The 11,905-nt window shown below is 37.5% G+C and overlaps 2 protein-coding genes across 5 annotated transcripts; both read left to right on the top strand.

Annotated features, from left to right (window-relative positions):
• The first annotated feature begins 105 nt into the window (after positions 1–105).
• Positions 106–4,175, top strand: LOC125210713 (bifunctional purine biosynthesis protein PurH). 3 transcript variants are annotated; one of them, XM_048110290.1, is made up of 13 exons: positions 106–210; positions 725–897; positions 999–1,095; positions 1,181–1,256; positions 1,490–1,586; positions 1,777–1,879; positions 1,974–2,107; positions 2,244–2,421; positions 2,623–2,777; positions 2,948–3,157; positions 3,269–3,616; positions 3,705–3,831; positions 3,948–4,175. In XM_048110290.1, exons 2-13 carry the CDS (start codon positions 751–753, stop codon positions 4,097–4,099), a joined length of 1,824 nt encoding a protein of 607 aa, XP_047966247.1. In that variant the 5' UTR covers positions 106–210; positions 725–750; the 3' UTR covers positions 4,100–4,175. The 3 variants fall into 3 exon arrangements, with proteins under 3 accessions (XP_047966247.1, XP_047966246.1, XP_047966249.1); XM_048110289.1 differs by having other exon boundaries at positions 142–210; positions 734–897; XM_048110292.1 differs by having other exon boundaries at positions 148–210; positions 764–897.
• Positions 4,176–6,792: 2,617 nt separating this feature from the next.
• Positions 6,793–11,238, top strand: LOC125210714 (beta-hexosaminidase 3-like). 2 transcript variants are annotated; one of them, XM_048110294.1, is made up of 15 exons: positions 6,793–6,898; positions 7,792–8,125; positions 8,372–8,446; positions 8,649–8,684; positions 8,807–8,918; positions 9,006–9,076; positions 9,204–9,334; positions 9,422–9,487; positions 9,655–9,755; positions 9,854–9,913; positions 10,051–10,084; positions 10,154–10,252; positions 10,327–10,386; positions 10,465–10,715; positions 10,957–11,238. In XM_048110294.1, the coding sequence occupies exons 2-15, from the start codon at positions 7,793–7,795 to the stop codon at positions 11,121–11,123; spliced, it is 1,596 nt and encodes a 531-aa protein (XP_047966251.1). In that variant the 5' UTR covers positions 6,793–6,898; position 7,792; the 3' UTR covers positions 11,124–11,238. The 2 variants fall into 2 exon arrangements, with proteins under 2 accessions (XP_047966251.1, XP_047966250.1); XM_048110293.1 differs by lacking the exon at positions 6,793–6,898 and adding an exon at positions 6,973–7,197.
• Positions 11,239–11,905: the final 667 nt, after the last annotated feature.

The raw sequence follows: 11,905 nt of genomic DNA, 5'->3' as shown, positions 1-11,905 counted from the left end.
AGTCGATTTTGGGCTCAGGGCCCATTTTACTGATCGGGCCGGGTAGTGAGCATAATTCAATTTATATTGGGCCTCAAAGCGGCCCATACGCTTTAAATTTGGGTATCGAATTGCCCGCTTTCTTCATCTCCCTCACCGCTGCCTCAGCTAGAGATAGAGGTGCCGCCACAGTGAGCAGAGAAAGAGAGAGAACTGTTCCAGAAATTTCGTGTAAGTTAGCTGCTTTTTTATCTTTTTTTTGTTGAGGAAAGTTCTGATGGAGTTTTGATGCTTTGGATTGTACTGAATTCAGCTGTTCGATGATTTCGAATTTGATTTGCACGCGTTATGCAGCTAGTTTTGAGTTGAGTTATAGCTCGAGCTGATGAATTCATTTAGGTTTTTTGTTTATGTAACATTTACTGCTCTTATGTTCTTCGTTCAGAGCTGCCTTTGATACTTTGTGTATGTTTTAGCATTTTTTGAAATGCTATTAATAAGTTATGCTGTAGTTTTCATGCTTTGATTTGTACTGAACTCAGTTGTTCGATGATTTCGAATTTCATTTTTTGAATTAAATTTGGTTTTGAGTTAAGTTAGCTCGACCTTCATTTAGGTTTTTGGTTTACGAGACGTTTACTGCTGATTTTGTGTATGTTTTTGAGAAATTGAGAGTAAATGTGAATTTACGTTAGTGAGAAATTGTAGGGTTAAAGTTTTGTGATTAGTGTTCTCTGCTACGTAGTGCAACCAGATTATAAACATCGAGAAATGCTGGGTTTAGGCACTAGTTCTGCCGTTTCTACAAACGCTGCTGTCACCTCCTCAATTGTCAGCACAGGCCACCCCCTTCAAAGTGTCACCTACGGAACCTCCTCTGCTTTTCATCCAGCCACTGTCTTTCCGTCGCACCAATTGGTACCTAATTATTTGGTTTTTAGTTATATGTACACGTTTACGATTAATTTATGCAGCTTTGGATTTCGTTGTAACGTTTCTGTGTTGAAATTTTGCTGTAGTCTGCGGCCACTTCGCATAACTTGAATTCGCTTCGTGTTAAAGCGATGGCAGAAACGGCTTCAACTCTGAAGATAGAACCCAAGTCTGCACTTTCTGGTAATCTATTTGTTAAAATATTTTCTCGTGTCTTTCTGATTTATGAGTGTGTTTTTTGGCATTTTATGTCAATCTACTATTTTAGGAAAGAAGCAAGCGTTGATATCACTGTCAGACAAGAAGGATTTAGCTTTGCTTGGCGTTGGGCTGCAGGAATTGGGGTGAGGTGTTTTGATGGTTTTTTCCAATTTATATGTTTCGTTGCAAGTGTCGGACAACTGGGAGTCTAAAGTTGATGTTGGCAACTTGGCATAATAGGACATCTATTTGTAGATAGTCAGGCTATCTTCGGAAGCTTGCATTGCATCCTTACTGTGTGCAAATGGTTCAATTTATACAAATGCATACCTACGTTTGGAAAACTAAAATAAGTAATTATTTATTTTTTATGAAGATTCACCATTGTTTCCACGGGAGGAACAGCATCATCTTTAGAAGGTTCTGGTGTGGCTGTTACCAAGGTGGAGGAACTCACCCAATTTCCTGAAATGGTAAGTCCTATTGTCCTTCATCGTTAGAGATTGGTTCCATTTAATGTTTTCCTCTGTTACTTAAAACTGGATTACTGGAACATGACTAAATCAATAATTGATAAGTGCACTAATTTATTCTATCTTTTAGAAGGCAGGCATGTTGGCCTGTTCTAACATTATAGTCTCTTATACTCTTCATCCATTACAGCTTGATGGTCGTGTAAAAACATTACATCCTAATGTTCATGGAGGTATTCTTGCAAGAAGAGATCAAGAGCACCACATGGAAGCTTTGAATAATCATGGAATCGGTATGTTGACAACTTTCTATTTAATAGTCTTTATTGAACAGCTGTCTAATACTTTCATCATCTATTCATAAGCTGTTTTTTCGTTTTTCTGTAGGTACATTTGATGTTGTAGTTGTGAACTTATATCCCTTCTATGACAAGGTTTCCGCTTCAACTGGAATTTCTTTTGAAGATGGAATTGAGAACATTGATATTGGTGGACCTGCCATGATCAGAGCTGCTGCTAAGGTTATCTGGGCTTAATAATTGTTTTTAATAACACAACTTTAGCTAGATATCATTTCAAATCTAGTGCAATATGATTCAACTCAACTCATGGTTTTGTTTCGTATCACTTTTCTAATCACAATTTTAATGTTGACAGAATCACCAGGATGTTTTGGTTGTAGTCGACTCCAGTGATTACCCAGAGCTCCTAGAATATCTCAAAGAAGGTCGGGATGATGAGCAATTCCGGAGAAGGCTAGCTTGGAAAGCTTTTCAGCATGTTGCTTCTTATGATTCTGCCGTTTCAGAATGGTTGTGGAAGCAGACTGAGGGAGGTACTCTTCAATATATATTAAAATCAGATTAATCCGTCATAAAGATCAATATCTAATTTCATGACCAAATAAACTTCTGCTGAGTCATACTGTACTAAATTTGTTATATTCCAAAGGAATGACAGCATCTCTTAGGCTAGAAGCTTAACAAAAGTTTGATAATGTCTGAGTATATTTTTATGACCATATATTTCATTGCAGATAAATTTCCTCCCAGCCTGACAGTTCCTTTGTCTCTCAAGAGTTCACTTCGGTATGGTGAAAACCCTCATCAGAAGGCTGCATTTTACGTTGATAAGTCTCTTGCAGAGGTCAATGCTGGTGGCATCGCAACTTCTGTCCAACACCATGGGAAGGTATACCCCCATAGTCCTTGAGAGTGATCTTTGGTTATATAACATTACATCAGTAACTCTGTGGGTATGATTTATATGTACACACATTAAATGACCATGTTTATTCTGCCTTTCGATCCTATGATAAAAATGTCTCTCTCTCAAACTTTGGTTTACCATTTTTCTTGCAGGAAATGTCATATAATAACTATTTAGATGCAGATGCAGCGTGGAACTGTGTGTGCGAGTTTAGCAAGCCGACCTGTGTGGTTGTTAAGCACACAAATCCCTGTGGAGTAGCATCGCGTGATGACATCATTGAAGCTTATAGGCTGGCTGTCAAAGCTGATCCCGTTAGTGCTTTTGGTGGCATTGTTGCCTTCAATGTTGAAGTTGACGAGGTAATGTCCATTTTCATATCTTATATCGTTTTCTTTTCTCAAGAAAATGTCATCTTATTTTCTTTGCACTAACTTTCCAGAAGCCGACACCATGTGTCACTATATTTGCAGGCTCTTGCAAAAGATATCCGAGAGTTTAGGAGTCCAACTGATGGTGAAACTCGTATGTTTTATGAGATTGTCGTTGCTCCTAAATATACCAAGAAGGGGCTTGAAGTACTTCGTGGGAAGTCCAAAACATTGAGAATCCTTGAGGCGAGTAAAAATATCAAAGGAAAGCTGTCCTTGAGACAAGTTGGTGGTGGGTGGTTAGCACAAGACGCGGATGATCTGACCCCAGAAGATATCAACTTCAATATTGTTTCAGAAAAGGCTCCACTCGAAAACGAACTTAATGATGCGAAATTCGCCTGGCTTTGTGTCAAGCACGTGAAGAGCAATGCTATTGTCATCGCAAAGGTTCATCTTTGCACTCCCAGTTTTCCGTTAAAATCTGGCGCTTGAACTGTTCAATACTCCCAGTGAGTACTTACCCTTTTTTCTGCAGAATAATTGTATGCTAGGTATGGGAAGTGGGCAGCCAAACCGTCTCGAGAGTTTGAGAATAGCAACGAAGAAAGCAGGGGACGAAATCAAGGGAGCTGCATTGGCAAGCGATGCTTTCTTCCCATTCGGTAAGTTTGCACTTTAGTCTGCCTTGAGAAGTAATTAGTCGAAATCAGGCACATCAATCAATAGCTTGCTTGCATATTCGGAACCTACCTTAAGTCGAGTTTTTGGGTGGTAACAGCGTGGAATGACGCCGTTGAAGAAGCATGTAAAAGTGGGATCGGTTTCATTGCTGAGCCCGGTGGCAGCATCAGGGACGCCGACGCTATCGATTGCTGCAACAAGTATGGAGTTTCACTTGCCTTCACCAATGTCAGGCACTTCAGGCATTGATCCTCTGATTGTAAGCTCTTTCTGCTTGCTGTGGATCACTCCTTTTTTCCAAAAATAATTTCTTCTCTTTCCTTTTTCCTTTTTGTTTTCGTTTCTGGGCTTTGGGGTTGTTTGAAAATCCAAACATCTCTGGTTTTAGCTGAACTGTAACTGGCCGGTTGAACCGAGAGTACGGTTACGGTTTGACCATGAAATCACGGTTCGGGTTCCGGTCCTGGCAGAACTGTCTGCCCGGTTAAAACCGAGTATCACTAATCTCGGAGAGAGGTGTAGGAATTGCTCGAACGAACTGTACTCGAACTGTCTACGTATTTATAGATGCAATGCTGCATTTGAAATTGAAAAATTGGAGTTCATGATATATTTCGAACTGTTAAAAGCAGTCGAAATCAGCAGAATTTTCTCCCAAAAACTGAAGGGAAAAAAAAAAGAACTATTTCTATTTATATTTAAATGTAGACTATACTAACGCAGAAGCTTAAATTTTAAAAACCAGACCTCTAGCTAATGGGAGTGTGATGTTTTTTAATTTATGTTCCACCTAATAATATAATCTTGAATAAATTAAAAAAATTAGCATTTTCTGCTTCAGCTATGTCTTGTTGGCAATATCCAATAATAGTACTTACTTAATTAACGTGTAATGGCGACGTTAGAGTGGAATTCTACGCATCATTTGTCCATTAACGATTACCACTTTTCTAAAAGGCTAATCCAATTATATAAAGAATTGTAGGTACAGTTATAATCAAATCATATTTTTAATACAATGTTGACTCCCAACAAATTGCATACATTTATTTTACTAGAAAAGTACAACTTTAATGGTAAGATTGGAGGTTAGTTCGATTTCGAGGGATTTAACTTTCGATTTATTCTTTGATTATGTTGATTATTGTATAAGTACAATACTTGTTACAGTGTGTTAAAGTAGCTAAACATACAAATTCATCATGGTGTTACCAGATCCTCTTCCAAATTTTCGTATATATGGTGATGATTATTTTCTAAAACAGTTATTTCCAATTACTATTGTTTCGAATATTGTGGCGAAGAGTGAATGATAAAAAGTAAAAGGTTAGACTTACCAACTTATTTAATACTTACTACCTAATTTTTTATGCTGCTAGTATTATTTTTTGTGATAGTAGTAAAATGGGTTGTTATGTAGAGCTTACATTATTTGGTTCAAAACATTTATTAGTTCAACAAAACGTAACCGTGAAGTCAAATATGAGAAATGATGAGAATAAAACCTTCAAATAAATACGGTTGCATTATTAGTTATACTTGATGTAAGTTGTGGGGCTGTAACATCCATATTTTATTACTACTATTTTTTTATTAAAACCAAATTTAGCGGTTAAAAACTTGAATGAGGAGTACTACTAAATTAAGCTCTAGATTTACTCTGTAGTAAACGTACGGACAAAACATTTGTTCCTAATCTCGACATATTTTAAGTCCTTTTTATAATGTTATAACCGAAACATAACAAGTCCCAAGGTTTATGCCCATTAAAATATCACTGCCTAAATTCCACTATATAACTAACTGCAAATTTGAAACATTTAACTGTTCACTAATAAATCACTTTGTTAAATTTCTAATATTTTGTCCTACGTCGGCTTGGTGATGATCCTACCTCTTCTATATAAGGATGGATAACCCTCCTCCTTATAAAGTCTTTTAAGGGGTGAGTGGCTCATTTCTAATATGGTATCAGAGCGGGCCCAACGATGATGGATTATCTCTTTATCTATTCTCTTGCCTACCCACGTGATGGAAGTCCGAGTGTCATTTCGGCCCACATGTAAAAGGGCGTGTTAAATTTCTAATATCTTATCTCACATCTGCTTGGTGATGATCCTATCCCCTTCTAAGGGGTGAGTGACTCATTTCTATTACACTTTTACCAAAATTCAATAAAATATTCAATTAGGAATGCACGCCACAATAATGCAAGATTGCAAGTACTACTTATTTTATCACTTTATGCAACTACTACTTATTTTATCACTTTATAAAGTGCTAAATTAAAAGTGATTCAATTTTCATCCAAAAATTACAGATAATGAAACAACAAATATATGGTGAGATTGATAAGTCATAAGTTTGATCAATCCCACAATTTTTAAAATTGTCTGATTTTATTATAAATTTGACAATTTTTTTAATTGTCTCATGATGTTGCAGATGAAAAATATACTCCCTCCGTCCCCGATTAAGAGTCACACTTTTCCATTTCGTCCGTCCCTAATTAAGAGTCACACTTCATTTTTACCATAAATGGTAAGTACCACTAACTCACTTCACTCACATTTTATTATAAAACTAATATAAAAAAAGTGGGTCCCACATTCCACTAACTTTTTCAACCAATTTTTTTTTACATTTCTTAAAACCCGTGCCCGGTCAAAATGTGATTCTTAATCGGAGACGGAGGGAGTATGTTATAAATAAAACGTTCAGTGTAGCACGCTAAAATTTTATATCATGGAAAAATTGAGAAATTTTCAAAATATCATAAACTAACCATTTTTTAAAATTGCATAATTGAGAATTTTTCCAAAAACTGCAAAATCATAAAATAGCCACTGAAATTGTCGGCAGATAAACCATAAAGGCGGGAGACTTTATTTAATTCTCTGCACCTAATTAACTACCAGCATTGAAATCCTTCACCATCAATTAAAAAAGACATCTTTATTAAAGAAAAAACATATAATCCTTCATTTGTTTTGTCAGCTTGTCGCCACCAGTCTCACCACCCACAGCTTCACATCACACACAGTGGAGGTGTTTTTTTTTTATTTGTATGCATGTTTATATATATATTGAATGTTAGTGTTATCACATTTCAATATAGGAATTGAGGGATGGAGATATATGTTTTGGTTAGTTGAACAATAATGTGTTTTGCCATTTTCAATTATTCTTTGCTGCTTTAATTTTAACTCAGCCCAAAAAAGCAGCTTGCATTTTCATCTCTGTGGGGATTCAAGATTCTTGATTCCAAAACCTCTGTTAAAGTTTCAATCTTTATTCATATTGTTGGGAGAGGAAAGAAATTGTGGGGCTTTCTTGAAAGTTTAAAGGTGCTATCTTTTTTCTTTTTTCTTCACATTTTTTTGTGATTCTTGCTTTGTTTATTGCTTCTTTTTTTTGTGTTTCTGAATGCTGAATTTGATGAGGAGTTGTTGAGTGTACATTGTGGTGTGTGAATTGGGATTATTGGGATGATTTTCATTGATTGTGATGTGTAGTGATGAATTAATTATAATGCTGCAGATGAGATGCATTTATGGTGATTTCATGAAAATATCTTCTTTTGCAGCAAATACAACTTTTTTTTGGAAAAAAATAAACTTTTTCCTGATTGAAGGATTTAACTGCCATAAATAAAAGCATGTTTTAAATATCTGGAAAAAAGAAACAAGAATTTGATTTTTTGTAGCCAAACTGTTGAAAAAATCACACTGCATTGCTCCCTCCTTCCTTTTGTAGCAAATACAACTTTTTGTAAAGAAATATACTTTTTCCTAATTGAGGGATCATTAGAGGAGTGTACATACATTTGGTATCCAGCTGCAATAAATGAAAGCATTTTCTTTTAAATATATGGAAATAAGAGTAGAATTTGATTTATTGTAGCCAAAAATGCTGAAAAAATCACACTGCATTGGTTGTAGGATGGGAATGACAAGGCTAGAAGGCATATTTCTTTGGCATTTGGTGTGTGTTTTCGCGATATCGGCTAATGCAGTCGATATCAGTCGCTTGAACATATGGCCGATGCCTAAATTCGTGAGCTACGGATATGGAAATCTCCATCTCAGCGATGAGTTTGAGCTGAGGACCGATGGAAGCAAGTTTGCTGATGCTTCCTCGATTCTCAAGGACGCGTTCAAGAGGTCTCTAGACCTCCTCAGATCAACTCATGAGCTCGAGTTTCACGCTTCCAAGATTGACCCTTCGTTGGTGCTGAAAGGAATTCATGTAGTTGTTTCCTCACCTTCTGATGAGGTACCTTTCTGTGTGAATCACAGTTTAATCGAGCACACCTCTATTTATTCGTTTCGTTGTTTTTGAATTTTTAGATGCTGCAGTAGTCATCAGTCGTTTACATTATTATACTGTCACATATCTTCAAAATGTCTAAGCAGTCTAACCAATTAGTAACTTATTTCTGCAAAAATAGTCATTTCAAATGGATTTTCATGCTTTTGTGTTTTAGATTTCTATGTTAATATTTGGTCATGTACGATGCAGTTGCAGCACGGAACAGATGAGTCGTACGAGCTGCACGTCCCGGCTAAGGGAAATCCACTTTATGCACATATTGAGGTGTGCACTACGGAACATTCTGTCTCCGAAACAGAATCATATCGTGTCGTGTATATTAAGAACTTGGAAGTTTAGGCCGCGAGTTCGTCTTTTTCAGCAAGACAAAACTAGCAATTTGGACTAATAATGCTTGTGACAATATCTCAATTTCTCATATCTAACTATTTCTGAAAATGATTTAAGAATCATTGTGTTTTTGCAGGCAAAAACTGTTTATGGAGCGTTACATGGACTGGAGGTTTGCCATTCATTTTCAAAGTCTCAATATCTATAGTTTTTTTTTTCCAATTTATTACAATTTTACAATTTATTACATGTATCTAAAGGGTAAAAATGCTGAATATGTATAAAATGTGACAGACATTTAGCCAAGTTTGCCACTACAACATTTCATCAAGAGGGATTCAGGTCCATCAAGTCCCATGGACCATCGTTGATCAGCCGAGGTTCTCTTATCGAGGCCTTTTGATAGGTGAGAGCCTCAAAAAATCCAAGCTCTAAGATCCATTCTCTCTCAAATTCTTTTGATCTGTTGTGTTTAATTGCTCGTGTCATGTAGATACTTCAAGGCACTATCTGCCTGTTCCGGTTATAAAGAAGGTCATCGACTCAATGGCTTACGCCAAGCTAGTAAGTATCGTGACTCAAAGGGCCGTCCGATTCTTTCATAGTATTTGATAGAAGAAAATAGGCCAAAGAAGGCTTTTGCTGCCAAATCTGACTCTTTTTTTTCTGTTGTGAATCGTACTGATCGCAGAACGTGCTGCATTGGCATATTGTAGATACACAATCCTTCCCACTCGAGCTACCATCGTATCCGAAGCTGTGGTATGGAGCATATTCCGTTCCAGAACGCTACACGTTTGCTGATGGTGAAGAGATTGTTAGGTAAGTAAGTAAATAGAACCCTTTTATCGTGAGAGCACGAAAACACTGCACAGAACGTACCTTAATTTTTCGTTGCTGGCAATGCAGTTATGCCAAGAGACGAGGGATCAACGTGTTGGCTGAAATCGACGTTCCTGGCCATGCTGAATCATGGTACTGTTCCTCAACATCTTCATCACTTGTCCAAGCATACAAATTTTGATCATAGATCAACAACATCGATCTTGAACCGGACTAAAATTTACTGCCTTTTTCATGAAATTCTCATAAAAACACGTGAATTCGAGCTAGCATGATAAACTTAGATTCTTGATTTTTAGGGGGGTTGGATATCCTGAATTATGGCCTTCAAAGGACTGCAAGCAGCCACTTGATGTCAGCAACGAGTTCACCTTCAAATTGATCGATGGGATCCTCTCAGGTACGTTCCGTTTCTACTCCTAGAAACGCCACCCTCTCATCCCGGAAACACCATCAGTCTGTGATCAACCAACATTAGTTTGGTTCACTGCTTTTCAGATTTCAACAAGATCTTCAAGTACAAATTCGTCCACTTGGGAGGCGATGAAGTTAACACAAGTAAGATTTCACACAAAACTCGAAATTTCAAAGCAATTTCTTGCATTAGTCCATCATTTAGCTTTGCACCTTCTCACTTCATACACAAGTGGATATTGTAAATTTGTAACGAAATGACGGTAAATGTTGGATTGCAGGTTGCTGGGAGACGACGCCTCATGTCCGGAAATGGTAGAACTCGACTCAAACACTCTGTCAAAACATCATCTTTTCTTAGCTACATTCCTTTGTGATCCACAGGCTGCAGAAAAACCGCATGAATGGATCCGAGGCTTACGAGTATTTCGTGCTGAGAGCACAAAAAATCGCACTTTCCCACGGATACGACATCATAAACTGGTAAAGATATCAGCCTGATTAAAAAAAATCATAAAAAAAACTTAAGATAACATGTGAAAATCTGATGATCACAGGGAAGAGACTTTCAACAGCTTTGGAAAAAAGTTGAGCCCCAAAACTGTGGTTCACAACTGGTAAGTAACTAACTAACTGCTCGAACGAAGGTCTCAGCAACGCATAATCACTAAACAGCATGACAATGCACTCTGCAGGCTAGGCAGTGGTGTTGCTCAAAACGTCGTTAAAGCAGGGCTCCGTTGCATCGTGAGCAACCAAGACAAGTGGTATTTGGACCATTTGGATGCATTTTGGCAAGGTGTGTACTCGAACGAGCCTCTCACGAATATCACGGATCCTAAGGAGCAGGCCTTGGTCCTCGGAGGCGAGGTGTGTGCATGGGCTGAGCATATCGATGCATCTGACATCGAGCAAACCATCTGGCCACGAGCTGCAGCAGCCGCAGGTAATCTTCTCGACAAGCAAATCATACACAATCTAGATGTTTTTAGAAAATTTCGAATGACTCCAAGTTTTGGAGTCTGATGGGCTATCCGAAGGTACCGTTGGAAAGCTCTCGGCGCCAGCTTTCTAACGGTGCTTATAGTTTTCGGTTTTGGCGGTGAAAGTGGTCAGAAAATGGCTTGAAAGTCGTTGCAACGGAACTCAGTCTTTCCGTGTTTTTACCATGTTTTTGATGTTTGCAGAGAGGCTATGGACGCCGTACGACAAGCTAGCCAAGGATCCGGAGAAGATCAAGAGCCGGCTGTCGTATTTCCGGTGTCTGCTGAATCAAAGGGGAGTGGCTGCAGCTCCATTGGATGGATATGGGAGGGAAGCACCAATAGAGCCTGGTTCTTGTTACTTGCAATGATACTGGGAAAATTGACATGTCATTTGTAAAATGAATTATATCAATAATGATTTTTAAGATAATAAAATCAAATTAAATGTATAAATGAAAAAAGCTAATGCTAACGTGAATTAAACGAGAACGGTGCTCACAAGATACGTCATACTAACTAGGCCTGTAAATTCGGGTATCCGTGGGTACCCGAACACGAAATCTCAAAAATATCATACCCAATACCCGACCCGTATGTGAATTCGGGTACCCTAATATCCGGTGCGGGTACCCGAACATAACTAATCGGGTACCCATAAACCCGAAATTAGTATATTTCTAATCTATTCATTTATATAAATTATACTGTGATGAGAATAAAAATGATTAAAAATAACACAATAATCTATTTATTGATTATTAGGAGTACTAAACTTTAATTCTAATGCTTTAGCTTTCTCTAGAGTATGATTTTACGACTATATATAATAGACATTAGACAAATAGACACTACTTAATTTTAAAATAAAGAATTTTTTGGCATAAATCTATGTGTGATTAAATAAATTTACCCTAGATTTACCTTACGGGCCATAGGCCCTATACTAAATAAAAATATTTATCAAAAATACATAAATAATCGGGTATTAGTCGGGTACCCTAATGCAGGTTTCGGGTACCCTAAACCCAAAAAATACTAACATTAACTACCCAAACCCGTACCCGAACCCATAATTTAGGGTTTCGGGTACGCAAAACCTGTCGAGTATTGGGTGGGGATTGGGAATACCCGAAACCCGCGGATTACATTT

Source organism: Salvia hispanica, chromosome 3, assembly GCF_023119035.1.
Source record: "Salvia hispanica cultivar TCC Black 2014 chromosome 3, UniMelb_Shisp_WGS_1.0, whole genome shotgun sequence".
In the NCBI taxonomy this organism is placed as follows: domain Eukaryota; kingdom Viridiplantae; phylum Streptophyta; class Magnoliopsida; order Lamiales; family Lamiaceae; genus Salvia; species Salvia hispanica.
This window is presented reverse-complemented; position numbering and strand designations above follow the sequence as displayed.

What these genes read in the sequence shown, in the direction of transcription:
- LOC125210714 (XM_048110294.1), top strand. Translation starts at nt 7,793, where the DNA reads ATGGGAATGACAAGGCTAGAAGGCATATTTCTTTGGCATTTGGTGTGT. An exon ending in TTTCCTCACCTTCTGATGAG is followed by an intron (nt 8,126 to 8,371) that starts GTACCTTTCTGT and finishes TGTACGATGCAG; the next exon opens with TTGCAGCACGGAACAGATGA. An exon ending in TTATCGAGGCCTTTTGATAG is followed by an intron (nt 8,919 to 9,005) that starts GTGAGAGCCTCA and finishes CGTGTCATGTAG; the next exon opens with ATACTTCAAGGCACTATCTG.
- LOC125210713 (XM_048110290.1), top strand. Translation starts at nt 751, where the DNA reads ATGCTGGGTTTAGGCACTAGTTCTGCCGTTTCTACAAACGCTGCTGTC. An exon ending in GTGGAAGCAGACTGAGGGAG is followed by an intron (nt 2,422 to 2,622) that starts GTACTCTTCAAT and finishes ATTTCATTGCAG; the next exon opens with ATAAATTTCCTCCCAGCCTG. An exon ending in TCAATGTTGAAGTTGACGAG is followed by an intron (nt 3,158 to 3,268) that starts GTAATGTCCATT and finishes CTATATTTGCAG; the next exon opens with GCTCTTGCAAAAGATATCCG.